The sequence below is a fragment of the Taudactylus pleione genome, unplaced genomic scaffold (assembly GCF_031769625.1).
Source record: "Taudactylus pleione unplaced genomic scaffold, aTauple2 ptg000705l, whole genome shotgun sequence".
NCBI classification, from domain to species: Eukaryota; Metazoa; Chordata; class Amphibia; order Anura; family Myobatrachidae; genus Taudactylus; species Taudactylus pleione.
Genome location: NW_028285107.1, coordinates 207,501 through 224,728, shown reverse-complemented (window position 1 = coordinate 224,728; position 17,228 = coordinate 207,501). Strand labels below are relative to the sequence as shown.

Below are 17,228 nucleotides of genomic sequence, written 5' to 3'. Positions count from 1 at the left end.
AAAATAATTTTTTTTTGGTTTGGACTGGAGTGTACTTTCGGGGGTTACAGCACCCTTAATGGTCAAGCCAGCCGGCCCTTTACTTATGACACAGGCGCACGCTTGGCACTACTTTGTTGATGCACGTGCGGCTACTGCGCACACAATTCACAAACACAGAAAATAATTTTTTTTTGGTTTGGACTGGAGTGTACTTTCGGGGGTTACAGCACCCTTTAACGGTCAAGCCATCCGGCCCTTTACTTATGACACAGGCGCACGCTTGGCACTACTTTGTTGATGCACGTGCTGCTACTGCGCACACAATTCACAAACACAGAAAATAATTTTTTTTTGGTTTGGACTGGAGTGTACTTTCGGGGGTTACAGCACCCTTTAACGGTCAAGCCAGCCGGCCCTTTACTTATGACACAGGCGCACGCTTGGCACTACTTTGTTGATGCACGTGCGGCTACTGCGCACACAATTCACAAACACAGAAAATTATTTTTTTTTTGGTTTGGACTGGAGTGTACTTTGGGGGTTACAGCACCCTTTAACGGTCATGCCAGCCGGCCCTTTACTTATGACACAGGCGCACGCTTGGCACTACTTTGTTGATGTACGTGCGGCTACTGCGCACACAATTCACAAACACAGAAAATAATTTTTTTTTGGTTTGGACTGGAGTGTACTTTCGGGGGTTACAGCACCCTTTAACGGTCAAGCCAGCCGGCCCTTTACTTATGACACAGGCGCACGCTTGGCACTACTTTGTTGATGCACGTGCGGCTACTGCGCACACAATTCACAAACACAGAAAATAATTTTTTTTTGGTTTGGACTGGAGTGTACTTTCGGGGGTTACAGCACCCTTTAACGGTCAAGCCAGCCGGCCCTTTACTTATGACACAGGCGCACGCTTGGCACTACTTTGTTGATGCACGTGCGGCTACTGCGCACACAATTCACAAACACAGAAAATAATTTTTTTTTTGGTTTGGACTGGAGTGTACTTTGGGGGTTACAGCACCCTTTAACGGTCAAGCCAGCCGGCCCTTTACTTATGACACAGGCGCACGCTTGGCACTACTTTGTTGATGCACGTGCGGCTACTGCGCACACAATTCACAAACACAGAAAATAATATTTTTTTTGGTTTGGACTGGAGTGTACTTTGGGGGTTACAGCACCCTTTAAAGGTCAAGCCAGCCGGCCCTTTACTTATGACACAGGCGCACGCTTGGCACTACTTTGTTGATGCACGTGCGGCTACTGCGCACACAATTCACAAACACAGAAAATAATATTTTTTTTGGTTTGGACTGGAGTGTACTTTGGGGGTTACAGCACCCTTTAACGGTCAAGCCAGCCGGCCCTTTACTTATGACACAGGCGCACGCTTGGCACTACTTTGTTGATGCACGTGCGGCTACTGCGCACACAATTCACAAACACAGAAAATAATTTTTTTTTTGGTTTGGACTGGAGTGTACTTTGTGGGTTACAGCACCCTTTAACGGTCAAGCCAGCCGGCCCTTTACTTATGACACAGGCGCACTCTTGGCACTACTTTGTTGATGCACGTGCGGCTACTGCGCACACAATTCACAAACACAGAAAATAATTTTTTTTTGGTTTGGACTGGAGTGTACTTTCGGGGGTTACAGCACCCTTATCGGTCAAGCCAGCCGGCCCTTTACTTATGACACAGGCGCACGCTTGGCACTACTTTGTTGATGCACGTGCGGCTACTGCGCACACAATTCACAAACACAGAAAATAATTTTTTTTTGGTTTGGACTGGAGTGTACTTTCGGGGGTTACAGCACCCTTTAACGGTCAAGCCATCCGGCCCTTTACTTATGACACAGGCGCACGCTTGGCTCTACTTTGTTGATGCACGTGCGGCTACTGCGCACACAATTCACAAACACAGAAAATAATTTTTTTTTTGGTTTGGACTGGAGTGTACTTTCGGGGGTTACAGCACCCTTAACGGTCAAGCCAGCCGGCCCTTTACTTATGACACAGGCGCACGCTTGGCACTACTTTGTTGATGCACGTGCGGCTACTGCGCACACAATTCACAAACACAGAAAATAATATTTTTTTTGGTTTGGACTGGAGTGTACTTTGGGGGTTACAGCACCCTTTAACGGTCAAGCCAGCCGGCCCTTTACTTATGACACAGGCGCACGCTTGGCACTACTTTGTTGATGCACGTGCGGCTACTGCGCACACAATTCACAAACACAGAAAATAATATTTTTTTTGGTTTGGACTGGAGTGTACTTTGGGGGTTACAGCACCCTTTAACGGTCAAGCCAGCCGGCCCTTTACTTATGACACAGGTGCACGCTTGGCACTACTTTGTTGATGCACGTGCGGCTACTGCGCACACAATTCACAAACACAGAAAATAATTTTTTTTTTGGTTTGGACTGGAGTGTACTTTGTGGGTTACAGCACCCTTTAACGGTCAAGCCAGCCGGCCCTTTACTTATGACACAGGCGCACTCTTGGCACTACTTTGTTGATGCACGTGCGGCTACTGCGCACACAATTCACAAACACAGAAAATAATTTTTTTTTGGTTTGGACTGGAGTGTACTTTCGGGGGTTACAGCACCCTTAACGGTCAAGCCAGCCGGCCCTTTACTTATGACACAGGCGCACGCTTGGCACTACTTTGTTGATGCACGTGCGGCTACTGCGCACACAATTCACAAACACAGAAAATAATTTTTTTTTGGTTTGGACTGGAGTGTACTTTCGGGGGTTACAGCACCCTTTAACGGTCAAGCCATCCGGCCCTTTACTTATGACACAGGCGCACGCTTGGCTCTACTTTGTTGATGCACGTGCGGCTACTGCGCACACAATTCACAAACACAGAAAATAATTTTTTTTTTGGTTTGGACTGGAGTGTACTTTCGGGGGTTACAGCACCCTTAACGGTCAAGCCAGCCGGCCCTTTACTTATGACACAGGTGCACGCTTGGCACTACTTTGTTGATGCACGTGCGGCTACTGCGCACACAATTCACAAACACAGAAAATAATTTTTTTTTTGGTTTGGACTGGAGTGTACTTTCGGGGGTTACAGCACCCTTAACGGTCAAGCCAGCCGGCCCTTTACTTATGACACAGGCGCACGCTTGGCACTACTTTGTTGATGCACGTGCGGCTACTGCGCACACAATTCACAAACACAGAAAATAAATTTTTTTTTGGTTTGGACTGGAGTGTACTTTCGGGGGTTACAGCACCCTTAACGGTCAAGCCAGCCGGCCCTTTACTTATGACACAGGCGCACGCTTGGCACTACTTTGTTGATGTACGTGCGGCTACTGCGCACACAATTCACAAACACAGAAAATAATTTTTTTTTGGTTTGGACTGGAGTGTACTTTCGGGGGTTACAGCACCCTTTAACGGTCAAGCCAGCCGGCCCTTTACTTATGACACAGGCGCACGCTTGGCACTACTTTGTTGATGCACGTGCGGCTACTGCGCACACAATTCACAAACACAGAAAATAATTTTTTTTTGGTTTGGACTGGAGTGTACTTTCGGGGGTTACAGCACCCTTTAACGGTCAAGCCAGCCGGCCCTTTACTTATGACACAGGCGCACGCTTGGCACTACTTTGTTGATGCACGTGCGGCTACTGCGCACACAATTCACAAACACAGAAAATAATTTTTTTTTTGGTTTGGACTGGAGTGTACTTTGGGGGTTACAGCACCCTTTAACGGTCAAGCCAGCCGGCCCTTTACTTATGACACAGGCGCACGCTTGGCACTACTTTGTTGATGCACGTGCGGCTACTGCGCACACAATTCACAAACACAGAAAATAATATTTTTTTTGGTTTGGACTGGAGTGTACTTTGGGGGTTACAGCACCCTTTAAAGGTCAAGCCAGCCGGCCCTTTACTTATGACACAGGCGCACGCTTGGCACTACTTTGTTGATGCACGTGCGGCTACTGCGCACACAATTCACAAACACAGAAAATAATATTTTTTTTGGTTTGGACTGGAGTGTACTTTGGGGGTTACAGCACCCTTTAACGGTCAAGCCAGCCGGCCCTTTACTTATGACACAGGCGCACGCTTGGCACTACTTTGTTGATGCACGTGCGGCTACTGCGCACACAATTCACAAACACAGAAAATAATTTTTTTTTTGGTTTGGACTGGAGTGTACTTTGTGGGTTACAGCACCCTTTAACGGTCAAGCCAGCCGGCCCTTTACTTATGACACAGGCGCACTCTTGGCACTACTTTGTTGATGCACGTGCGGCTACTGCGCACACAATTCACAAACACAGAAAATAATTTTTTTTTGGTTTGGACTGGAGTGTACTTTCGGGGGTTACAGCACCCTTATCGGTCAAGCCAGCCGGCCCTTTACTTATGACACAGGCGCACGCTTGGCACTACTTTGTTGATGCACGTGCGGCTACTGCGCACACAATTCACAAACACAGAAAATAATTTTTTTTTGGTTTGGACTGGAGTGTACTTTCGGGGGTTACAGCACCCTTTAACGGTCAAGCCATCCGGCCCTTTACTTATGACACAGGCGCACGCTTGGCTCTACTTTGTTGATGCACGTGCGGCTACTGCGCACACAATTCACAAACACAGAAAATAATTTTTTTTTTGGTTTGGACTGGAGTGTACTTTCGGGGGTTACAGCACCCTTAACGGTCAAGCCAGCCGGCCCTTTACTTATGACACAGGCGCACGCTTGGCACTACTTTGTTGATGCACGTGCGGCTACTGCGCACACAATTCACAAACACAGAAAATAATATTTTTTTTGGTTTGGACTGGAGTGTACTTTGGGGGTTACAGCACCCTTTAACGGTCAAGCCAGCCGGCCCTTTACTTATGACACAGGCGCACGCTTGGCACTACTTTGTTGATGCACGTGCGGCTACTGCGCACACAATTCACAAACACAGAAAATAATATTTTTTTTGGTTTGGACTGGAGTGTACTTTGGGGGTTACAGCACCCTTTAACGGTCAAGCCAGCCGGCCCTTTACTTATGACACAGGTGCACGCTTGGCACTACTTTGTTGATGCACGTGCGGCTACTGCGCACACAATTCACAAACACAGAAAATAATTTTTTTTTTGGTTTGGACTGGAGTGTACTTTGTGGGTTACAGCACCCTTTAACGGTCAAGCCAGCCGGCCCTTTACTTATGACACAGGCGCACTCTTGGCACTACTTTGTTGATGCACGTGCGGCTACTGCGCACACAATTCACAAACACAGAAAATAATTTTTTTTTGGTTTGGACTGGAGTGTACTTTCGGGGGTTACAGCACCCTTAACGGTCAAGCCAGCCGGCCCTTTACTTATGACACAGGCGCACGCTTGGCACTACTTTGTTGATGCACGTGCGGCTACTGCGCACACAATTCACAAACACAGAAAATAATTTTTTTTTGGTTTGGACTGGAGTGTACTTTCGGGGGTTACAGCACCCTTTAACGGTCAAGCCATCCGGCCCTTTACTTATGACACAGGCGCACGCTTGGCTCTACTTTGTTGATGCACGTGCGGCTACTGCGCACACAATTCACAAACACAGAAAATAATTTTTTTTTTGGTTTGGACTGGAGTGTACTTTCGGGGGTTACAGCACCCTTAACGGTCAAGCCAGCCGGCCCTTTACTTATGACACAGGTGCACGCTTGGCACTACTTTGTTGATGCACGTGCGGCTACTGCGCACACAATTCACAAACACAGAAAATAATTTTTTTTTTGGTTTGGACTGGAGTGTACTTTCGGGGGTTACAGCACCCTTAACGGTCAAGCCAGCCGGCCCTTTACTTATGACACAGGCGCACGCTTGGCACTACTTTGTTGATGCACGTGCGGCTACTGCGCACACAATTCACAAACACAGAAAATAAATTTTTTTTTGGTTTGGACTGGAGTGTACTTTCGGGGGTTACAGCACCCTTAACGGTCAAGCCAGCCGGCCCTTTACTTATGACACAGGCGCACGCTTGGCACTACTTTGTTGATGCACGTGCGGCTACTGCGCACACAATTCACAAACACAGAAAATAATTTTTTTTTTGGTTTGGACTGGAGTGTACTTTCGGGGGTTACAGCACCCTTAACGGTCAAGCCAGCCGGCCCTTTACTTATGACACAGGCGCACGCTTGGCACTACTTTGTTGATGCACGTGCGGCTACTGCGCACACAATTCACAAACACAGAAAATAATTTTTTTTTGGTTTGGACTGGAGTGTACTTTCGGGGGTTACAGCACCCTTAACGGTCAAGCCAGCCGGCCCTTTACTTATGACACAGGCGCACGCTTGGCACTACTTTGTTGATGCACGTGCGGCTACTGCGCACACAATTCACAAACACAGAAAATAATTTTTTTTTGGTTTGGACTGGAGTGTACTTTCGGGGGTTACAGCACCCTTTAACGGTCAAGCCAGCCGGCCCTTTACTTATGACACAGGCGCACGCTTGGCACTACTTTGTTGATGCATGTGCGGCTACTGCGCACACAATTCACAAACACAGAAAATATATTATTTTTTTAGCACTTGGGGGGAGCGCCCCTGATGGACAGAGCACCCCCTGGACAACACTACAGCTCTCCTTTAGGACTGGGACACTGCACAGGACTTTGGAGTGGACACAGCCCCTATGGAGAACTGACTGCACAACACAGTCCAGCCAGCCCCTATGGACTTTGAAGTAGTGGACACAGCCCCTATTAACAACAGCAGCACAGCACAACACAGCCAGCCCCTATGGACTTTGAAGTAGTGGACAACAGCAGCACTACACTACACTACACTACACAGCCCTAACTCCCACCCTCCCTCTTCACTGTCCACAGCCGAGTGAGAAAATGGCGCCGACGCGGGTACCTTATATAGGATCCAAAACCCGCGAGACTCGGAAGGTGGGATGATGACGTTTTGCCTCGATTTCAGATCCGAGTCAGGCGGGAAAAGTCGAGCCTGACTCGGATCGGACTCGGATCGGGGGGGCTCGGGGGGGTTCGGATTTTAGAAATCCGAACCCGCTCACCCCTAATATATATATATATATATATTCTATCCCTTACTAACATATTTTTACATCTATAATGCAAGGTGTTACAAACAGCTAGGTTCACTTTCAAGCAGGGTGGGAACCCCCAGCTGATTGTCGTTGCCACTGTGTCTGGTAAGCAAAACATCTGACCATTGTTAACTCAGACAAATTCAATTGTGCATATCAATGTCTGGGTTATATTTCAATTGCCACAGCCATACTTGTCTATATACAGGGATTCCCAATTTATATGTAAAACACTCACAGTATTCTGGTGTATTGTTAGTTGTTTTCCTAGTATACTGTGTTTGTTATGGTATCAAGGTTGTCCCCATAATGGGCTTTGTGTACACCAGGGCATGATTTCTGGAAGGATTACTAAAAAGTGTTCTAATGCTAATAAGTCATTTTTTATGTATGTTAAACACTGTCGGTATGTGTCTGGGGAAGATTGTTACTCTGTGGTTTTGACAAAATGGCGTTGTGTGATCTATTTCTAAGATGGAGTCTTGTCGCCATTCGTGAGATGGCGTTGCACAGATTCCGATTGTAAACAGATTCTGTCTCAGCTGATTATCCGGCTTTGACAGTTCCACCCTTTGATAGCCAATCAGACGCTATCACAAACTATTTTGAATCTGTTTAGCCATGCATGAGAATATACCGTTTAATGTTACTATGGTATGACACAGTTTGGTAATTTGAACCATTTAAATAATGCGTCTCCAAGAAGGGTAAAACAACCCTTATACGCCATCTGCGGATCCTCAAGGGATCATTGGCAGGATGTGGGAACTCATCTAGCCTATAAAGGAAGTTTGGAAAGGAGATTGGGACTGCGATGACTTAAAATAACCCAAACGATATATTTATGCACAACTATTCAAATTCAGATTACATTGTCATACATTACATTATAACTCAGGATTGTAATACAGTTCTTCCTTATTATTGGTATCCATATCTCACAACAATTTACTGTACTATAATTGGTCAGACACTCCCCTGATTTGGTATAACACTCCTCCTCTCGGTTCCACTCCATTAACAGCAGCATCAGCTCCCATCTCCTCTATCTATCCTCCGTCACAGGAACCGGAAATCCCCAGACAAACCAAGATGATGGAAACTCTGAAGGAGAATACAAAAATGAACACAGCAGAACAATCCTTTGCTGCGACACTGATCTACAGTTTTCTTTTAGCGCAGGTTTCTCACTGTCACCTTTTTAATCCTCCTGGCACAAGCTCGCGATCGACAGGTCCACGTTATCGGCCTCGTCTCTGCCTTGTATCTCCACCAGTTGGTTAACCTCCCTATAGTGAGTAGAATGGACACACGTATCTTCCCCAGCCACCCTTTGAGGATGTGGTACTTTGTCAACAACATCAGATACGGACCTTTCCACCGATCAATCAGACAACCTGAACATAAGAAATTATTGGATCATAACGGATTCTCCAGGTTTAACATCATGAGGGTTTGCTTCAGTCATGTTAGTTAATAACACTTTCAATTCCTGTTGTTCTTACTCATCTTCGTGAGACACTGCACAGTAACTTCATTATCATATTTTCACATGAGGCTGCCTGTTAAACAGTATATCAAAGGGGGACAGGTAGACAGATGGTCTGGGATGATCTTGATACCCATCACCTTACACATGTTATAAAAGACATTACTTGTGAAATGAGTATCCCTCCTATATTCAATAATTCTAGGGATACTGTATTTAATTTTGTACACAAATTCCTGCAATTTAAATTCTGTTATCAATATCTACTGCTCTAAATATTGCCTGGGCCCCTGAGTTGGACAGTATTCCGAGTATTTGACCTTAGCCTGGCATGGCTGCCATTTGTCCTTAGCGACCTTGTGTCCTGTGTGTGAGAGATAAAGCACAACAGTTTAATATCATTTAAACATGACCTAAATACAACAATAAATCGTCCACATTTTACATTAGAACAGATCCATTGGCAGGTTGAAAAGATTATAAACAGTCATATAAGGCCTGGGAGAAGATACTGGGGTTGTCTATGAACCCATGGGACACTCGTGTCCATGTGTAGTGTACACCTCCCCCTAGGTGGGAAAAGAAAAATACTGACAGTCAGGGTGTTAGGGCACAGGGAAGAAAGCAGAACAAAGATTGGGTATCAGTTATATCAATTGCCATTACCAGTTTTTCCCTAGTACTTCCCATCAACCTGTCTATCTGCAGACCACAAGTATGACCCGACTCCTAGCGTTGGCTCCCACTCTCCAATAAAGCATTAACGGCCACAATTGGAGCTGGTGCCTGATGGACATTTGCTGGTCTCTGTGCATATCCCTTATGGGGATATCCAGGCACTCCCTGGTTTGGGGGTCCTACCCTCTGTGCCGTGCAGCTCTTACTTATGTGTCGTGGCTGGTTGCAATTAAAACACTTTCGTGGAAAGGATTGTTGTGTGGGTTGAGCAGGAGAGAAAGGTGGTGGGTATGGGTAAGGATATTGAGGAAAAGGATATTGTGGGAGGTTTTGAGCTTGTGGGTAGTTTGGGACTTGTGGTTGTGTAGCATAAGTGGGATAAGGCTGTGTTTCCTGTGGTGTAGGATTAGTGAGGGCGTATAACTGTTCAGGTGCAGGTGTGGGTGTGGGTGCAGGTGTGTCTGCTGGCTGTGATGTTACAGTCATTCCTTCCAGAGCTTGAATACTGACAGCCATTAGTTTCTCGCTCTGGGTCTCTCTCTTCTTTGAGATGTTTTTGTCATTTTCTATGGCAGATTCTATGAGTGTATCTATTGTGACTCCCCTCCAGCCAGGCTGTGAGGTCTGAACCCGGGTTTTTACGTTCTCTTTAAGGCCATCCATGAGTATAGTGACAATCATTCCCCTGTGGTGAGTGCTATCTTTAATATCTTCTAACCCAGTGTACTGGGTGATAGCCTGCAGAGCCCGGTCGCAATATTCTTCTGCAGATTCACTCTCTTTTTGTTTTATAGTGAAAATTTTGTTCCAGTTAACTACTACTGGAAAATATACACCCAATTGAGTTATAATACGGGAAATGTTACCTTGGTTCTCTTCATCTGTTAAGGGAACGTCACCATCCAATACACAATCCGTGATAAATTTTGTCACGTCGATATTGCGTGGTAGACAGGCCCTTAACACCACACGCCAATCTTTGTTAGTTGGCTCATGAGAACTACCCAAATTCCTCAAAAATCTTTGACATTTGGCTAATTCCTTTTTTGGATCAGGGAAATCATTCATGATGGAATTTAGTTCCTCTCTTGTCCAAGGACAATGCATTACCACATCCCTTGTAGGTACAACTCTGTTCGCATCCGCATTCCCATTCGGAACAGTTATTGTCCGGATGGGATGCAGACCTGCCGCACTGCTACCTTTGACCCTATTACCTGGCTGGGGGTTTAGTCTGTTGCTGCAATGTATAGTATTAACAACTTCCTCTACGGGTGCAGAGGATGATAACACTTCCCGTGCTGTTACTGATGGAGATGGTGGCACCACTTGGGCTTGTCGTGGTGCCGCATCAAACATGTGTACAGCATGGGAAATGGCAGACATGACAATAGGCTCATCATCCACATCGTAAACATTTTCTTTATGGTTACTTAAGAGAGGGTACAAATTGCTTGTTATGTTTTTATGAGTTTTTTCAATAACTGTACCTGGACCCCCATCCACATAAGGTGGAGGTGGTGCACGTGAACTACTGGCAATACCTTCCCCAATGCTACCTTGTCGCACATGCGCGCCATTTTGCGGCTCGCACGCATTGCAATTTAGTGCCGCGGGTGTATTTTCTGGCAATGCGTTCGCAACGCTAGCTTGCGCACATTTTTAAGCCATGCATCCCCTTCATGCTGCCACAACTTTAGACATTCATAATATTTTACTTTTTTCTCTCGAGAGCGCATCAGACTGATGTGATCCCGGACCCGGACATTATCTAATACATCTTTATCAAAACTACCAATTCTGGGAAACGGTCTAACACTCTTCGTCGTTATTTTAAACCATACGTCACAATACCTTATTGCATAAGTACCGTATTTAGTATGCCTAATACGACAGGCCGAACCAAGCGGCGCTTCCATTAGCAGCACATCATTGTCTAACATTTCTATTGTTTGCGTGGCTCCCATCTTGGGACAACTCCTACGTTTTTCAACAAAAATTTAAACTGGTGAAAGACAATCAAGATACTTCCACCCTCTCACCAGCTCACAATCATAATCTAACCAAAATTATGTGGTTCAATTATAATGTTCAAATAAGCCTAACAGATCACACACATTGATTACTGAACACTATAATCACGCTGGGAGCCGAACCCTAACAAAAATAACAACCCATACACCTGCTTTGTGTAAAGTAAACGGTAAGCTGCTACCGAGTCACTAGGCCAACTCCAGCGCCTAGCACTTAAGGGTCCTACGTTATCCTTAACATTTAGGTCCCATGTTACACCCTAAACAAGTATTCACAGTTACACACTTTTTTCCTGCGCAGAAAAATACACGTTAACCCAGTTATTGGCAACAATTGACAAAGTGACCTTATCGGCTTTGTTTAAACACGTGGCAGCACTACCGGAAGTAGGTATACTCTTTGTGCGACTAGTCACATACACAATAATGCGACTACCACACAACCGTATGACTCTTACCCTTAGCTGCGTACGCAAAAGTGCATCTCTATTACGAGCGCAAAAATGCGACTTAGCCGCGTGCACAATACTACGGTACCTTTTTAGTGTAAAATATTATCAACAAAGGAAAACAAACTTTTTCCTTTCTTGTCCCTGGATTCTAGTCAGCGTACCTTGACTCACACGATAACGGATAGCGATCTCTCAGCATAGAGTGGCTGCAGGGAAAACTGCGTGTGGCCACTATCCACCCTTTGGTGAGATATCGATAGCCGTATTTTATCGTGTGAACAGGTAAGTGACCTCACACTATGAGCCCCCATCTAAGGATACTGGATTTCAACCTCTATATGCATATACCTATACCTTCTAAACCCTGCCTATAAACCTCTAAAATTGACGCTATTTGCGTACGTAGTCATACAGTAAAATAAAGACTTTAGACCTTGAACATGTGTTTCCAAAGCACAAAGTATTATTCAAGTAAAGTACAGTCAGTTACACGCTGTGATCTAAGTACAATTTAGTGCAAAGAATTATACAGACTCAAGATACAGTTATACATTACGCACGCACTCTGGACCAGATACCGGCATCAGCAAGAAACCTCCGTCAATCAGCAAGAAGACTCCAGACTATGGTCACAACACACACCTTTATACCCTCACAGAAACAAACAACACAAAAGAGGGGTTTGTTGCTAATCCCATTGGTTCCCAGTGCGGGTGCATCTGTTACAGGGCATTTAACAGGTTGGTTCAAATGGACACAGAACAGCCTCTAACAGCTTGTTGCCTCCTCTATTTCCCCTGCATGCAAATCTAGGCTGTTGGTTTCACAAAATACATTTTGGTGCTTTATATCTCTACGGTCCATAAGTTGAGAATGCATGTTGCGATCTTCACACCGATGATACCGGGAAGCTGTTGAAGAAATGCAGATCAGTACAATACCAAACATGGCTTACTTATCACGTATTAAACCTTAGATACCAAAATAGTCTTTATTTCACAGCATTTGTAATAAATGTATAAAAGTTGGATCTTATACTTTAAAGCTATGGAACCTTTTATGTGAGTGTGCATTATGTAAGTATTAGGGGTTTGGGAAAAGACGCTAGTTAGGTTTATCTGATTTGGGGCAGATGTGCACGCATGCAGCTAATAAACAGCGTTCGCATGCAGGATATTGTGTATTCGCTAATGTGCGTCATGTTAGCAGCGCAACTGTGCGTAATGTGCGGTGTTTATGCATGAGATTCTATTTATGATGGATTTAATATATATATATATATATATATATATATTCTATCCCTTACTAACATATTTTTAAATCTATAATGCAAGGTGTTACAAACAGCTAGGTTCACTTTCAAGCAGGGTGGGAACCCCCAGCTGATTGTCGTTGCCACTGTGTCTGGTAAGCAAAACATCTGACCATTGTTAACTCAGACAAATTCAATTGTGCATATCAATGTCTGGGTTATATTTCAATTGCCACAGCCATACTTGTCTATATACAGGGATTCCCAATTTATATGTAAAACACTCACAGTATTCTGGTGTATTGTTAGTTGTTTTCCTAGTATACTGTGTTTGTTATGGTATCAAGGTTGTCCCCAAAATGGGCTTTGTGTACATCAGGGCATGATTTCTGGAAGGATTACTAAAAAGTGTTCTAATGCTAATAAGTAATTTTTTATGTATGTTAAACACTGTCGGTATGTGTCTGGGGAAGATTGTTACTCTGTGGTTTTGACCAAATGGCGTTGCGTGATCTATTTCTAAGATGGAGTCTTGTCACCATTCGTGAGATGGCGTCGCGCAGGTACCGATTGTAAACAGATTCTGTCTCAGCTGATTATCCGGCTTTGACAGTTCCACCCTTTGATAGCAAATCAGACGCTATCACAAACTATTTTGAATCTGTTTAGCCATGCATGAGAATATACCGTTTAATGTTACTATGGTATGACACAGTTTGGTCATTTGAACCATTTAAATAATGCGTCTCCAAGAAGGGAAAACAACCCTTATACGCCATCTGCGGATCCTCAAGGGATCATGGGCAGGATGCGGGAACTCATCACACAGGGCAAGGAGAGACTTGTGGCAATAAAGTGCAACAACATATAAAGTAGCCGAATCAAGAACTAATCACTGGTAACCATAGTAACCACATGAACATGCCAAGCAACAAACAAACAGCAGAAGTGACGCTCCGGGACCGGAACTAGTCACCCGCTGTTATAGTAACCAGGAATGCCTACTGATGCTCATAACTAATATTGAATACGTAATGTAGTAACCCATACTGAATGTTAGTAAGAGGCTGATATATGCAGATAATTCTAACAATATATACATATATACAACATACACAAGGAATAATATTACACATTAAGGAGAAAATAAATGGCATATCATAACGAGATAGATATAGCCCAATATTAGATGGCAAATAAACCACTAAAAAAGACTGTGTCTACAGAAAGCAACTTAATGACAATCCCTCATTGAGGCCATTAGGTACGATTGTATTCAGACGATCAATCCACATACATTCGCGTTGCAATAATAGTTTATCACGATCTCCACCTCTTCTCAGAGGGGAAACATGATCAATGGGAAGAAACGTAATTCCCTCATAGTATGTTTAAGAAGTGGAAAATGTCTGGTTACTGGAGGCGTATTGGAGTCCACTGTTGACATAGCTTTTTTAATAGAGGAGCAGTGGAGGGTAATTCTCTCCTTCCCCACATAGAGGAGTTGACAAGGGCATATGATGAGATATATATCAAGTATCGGCTGTCACAGTCAAGACGAAATCTAATGTCATACTTGATGTTAGTAGCATGATTGACAAAGAATGCACCAATATTGAGAAATTGACAGCTGATGCAGCCCTGACATCTGAAAACTCCATTTCTAGGACGCAGCCATGTACTCTTTTTCTTGAGATTAGGACCAAGGTCTGACTTTGCAACCATGCCCTTAATATTACTGCTCCGTTTATAAAAGAAAATTGGAGGTTGTTGACAAAAATGTCCAATATTTTCGTCAGACAGAAGGATATGCCAGTGTTTATTAACAGCTTTACGGATATGCTCGGACGCAATTGAATAGGTAGATGTACTGTAAATACCATACGGTGCATTTGTTGATCTTTACTAGCAAGGGCCTGTGTCTGTGTCAAATTGAGGCAGTGTGTTATTGCCTCTTGTATCTCTTCTGCAGGGAATCCTCTATTGATGAACTTGTTGCCCATTTCTTGTAACGCCTCAGGTAGTTCCACACTTTCATAGGTGATTCGCACCACTTGTAACAATTGTGACAATGGGAGTCCTCATTTCAGAGGCATTGGTGGAAGCTTTTTGCTTTCAACAGAGTGTTTTTATCAGTAAATTTTCTAAATAATTTGGTAGATAATATATTGCCATTCTTGTACACACAAACATCTAAATAATTAATGGTGATTTCACTGTAGGACAAAGTGAATCTAATAGTAGTATCTAGAGTGTTAACCTCATCTATGAACTGAGTAAGGAAGCCAACCCCTCCTGTCCACACCATAAAGAGATCGTCTATGTAGCGTACATAAAAGTGTATAAAATGGGAAAAATCTATATTCGCCATAATATGTTGTTTCTCATACATAAACATGAAAAGGTTTGCGTAGGATGGCACCATATTTGACCCCATCGTGGTACACCTCAATTGCAAAAAGAATGTGTTTTCAAAAATAAAGTAATTTTTCTGTAACACTATCTCAATCAATAACAATAAGTTCTCAACATTGGGACCTCTATAGTGTGGACTACAGGAGAGAAGACTCCATTCAGCACTCAGACCATCAGTATGGCTAATATTTTTATAGAGTCTAGTGATGTCAAGAGTAACGAGTAAGCTGGATTCAGGGGAGGGACCACATAAAAAGGAGATTGATACTGTGATTAATTTGGGTTTATCGAATAAATACATAGTTGAACCAACGTCACATTTTTTGACACAAGCACATCCCTGGGTTCCACTAATTTACATATTATGGAAAGTCCACAAGACTCTTCATAGGCCCCCTGGGAGGCCTATAATATCCTTTTGTGTTTGACACACACTGCTCAGTACACTCTCTCGAAATGAATGCAATGGCAGTGCGGTGGTGGCCTCGGGCAAACCCTGACTGAGGGCAGGTCCAGACATGTCCATGCATGTCAGCACGCATGAGTGACCTTATTGCAAGCGTTTCATACAGATATGTCAGACCATTCACCAAACTTTTTAGCCAGATCTCGTATTTATACAGTATATATATATATATATATACACATATATATATCTCACCACTTAGTATCTGCATTACTGCATAAGGTAACCCATTTTTTTAAAAATGACATGGATATTAGAAGTGACCAAGGTGGTATGTAACCATATAAAAGACACATGGCAGCATAGTAATTGACAGTAGGGGGCGCAGTGTTATTCCTTATAATGCACAAGTGATGATATTTAGAGCATTATTCAGAGTGGCACACGATGTCGATGTTTACAGGGCTCAACTTTTTTTGCTCGATAATCCCTCAAAACTCCTACGGCGCACCCATTGCACATTACAAAGAGTGTACGCACTATGGTGCTGTTGGGATTCAGAAGCACAGTATCAGAAATGTCTTGGAAATGTGCTGATCGTTCCTGGGCAGTGACTGGGAGGTGGCTCAACAGACGCATGGAGATAGTCCGTCGCGTGTTATGATCGTGTTATGATTGGCGTGACGCTGAAATGGTTGCACACACAGATCACTTTGTTCATTTTAGAGCATACTTGTCTGCTCTCCCGAAACTCGTGGGAGGCTCACGATTTTTTTAGGTAGCCCCCCGCAGCTCCGGAAGTGTAAGCATTTTTCCCACATCCTGTCCACTACCTAGAGAGATGGGCAGAATGGGGAGAATCTTACTGTGGTTCCCCTATCGGCTAGAGTGGGCGGGGCTTAATGACGCAAATCTATGCCATTCGCGTCATTTGGCTCTGCCCCCTATTCAAATACCCAAGATTCCAGGCATTTTGTCATAAGGGGGCGGGGCCTAAGGTTGCGATGGCCCGCTGACGCCCCCATCACTGCCCACTTCTCCCAGGGAGCAGACTTCAGAGCACCTTTCATAGGACTGGTTTCGATGTTGTGACCGATGCTGGTGTCTAAAGAGGCATCGGGCAGTATGGAAAACTCACTAAATAGTTTTCAGAGTAAAGATTGTCATGTATAGTGTTACTTTAATTACTCTAATCACAAATACTGTATTATGAATAAGTAACAACGGGTATTACCATATATTGTGACAGAATTCGTATCCCAAATGTAATTCACATAACAAGACTAATTTTTTCATGTAATGTTACTAAAAGTACTGTAGCTTAGTCCTTTGTATGGGATAGTGCAAAATATCATTAGAACATGAGTGATAAGTTCCATGCTAACCTTAGTGCAGTTGGC

General features: G+C 44.0%; 1 protein-coding gene across 1 annotated transcript in view; it reads right to left on the bottom strand.

Moving 5' to 3' along the window:
• The window catches only part of LOC148477619 (galactosylgalactosylxylosylprotein 3-beta-glucuronosyltransferase 1-like), a 184,562-nt gene that overhangs the window by 21,628 nt on the left and 145,706 nt on the right, over positions 1-17,228 (bottom strand). The window contains exon 4 of the mRNA XM_088456446.1: positions 17,214-17,228. This exon is cut by the window's right edge and continues 282 nt beyond it. Coding sequence (XP_088312572.1) covers positions 17,214-17,228 — 15 coding nt within the window. The remainder of the gene's footprint in view (positions 1-17,213) is intronic.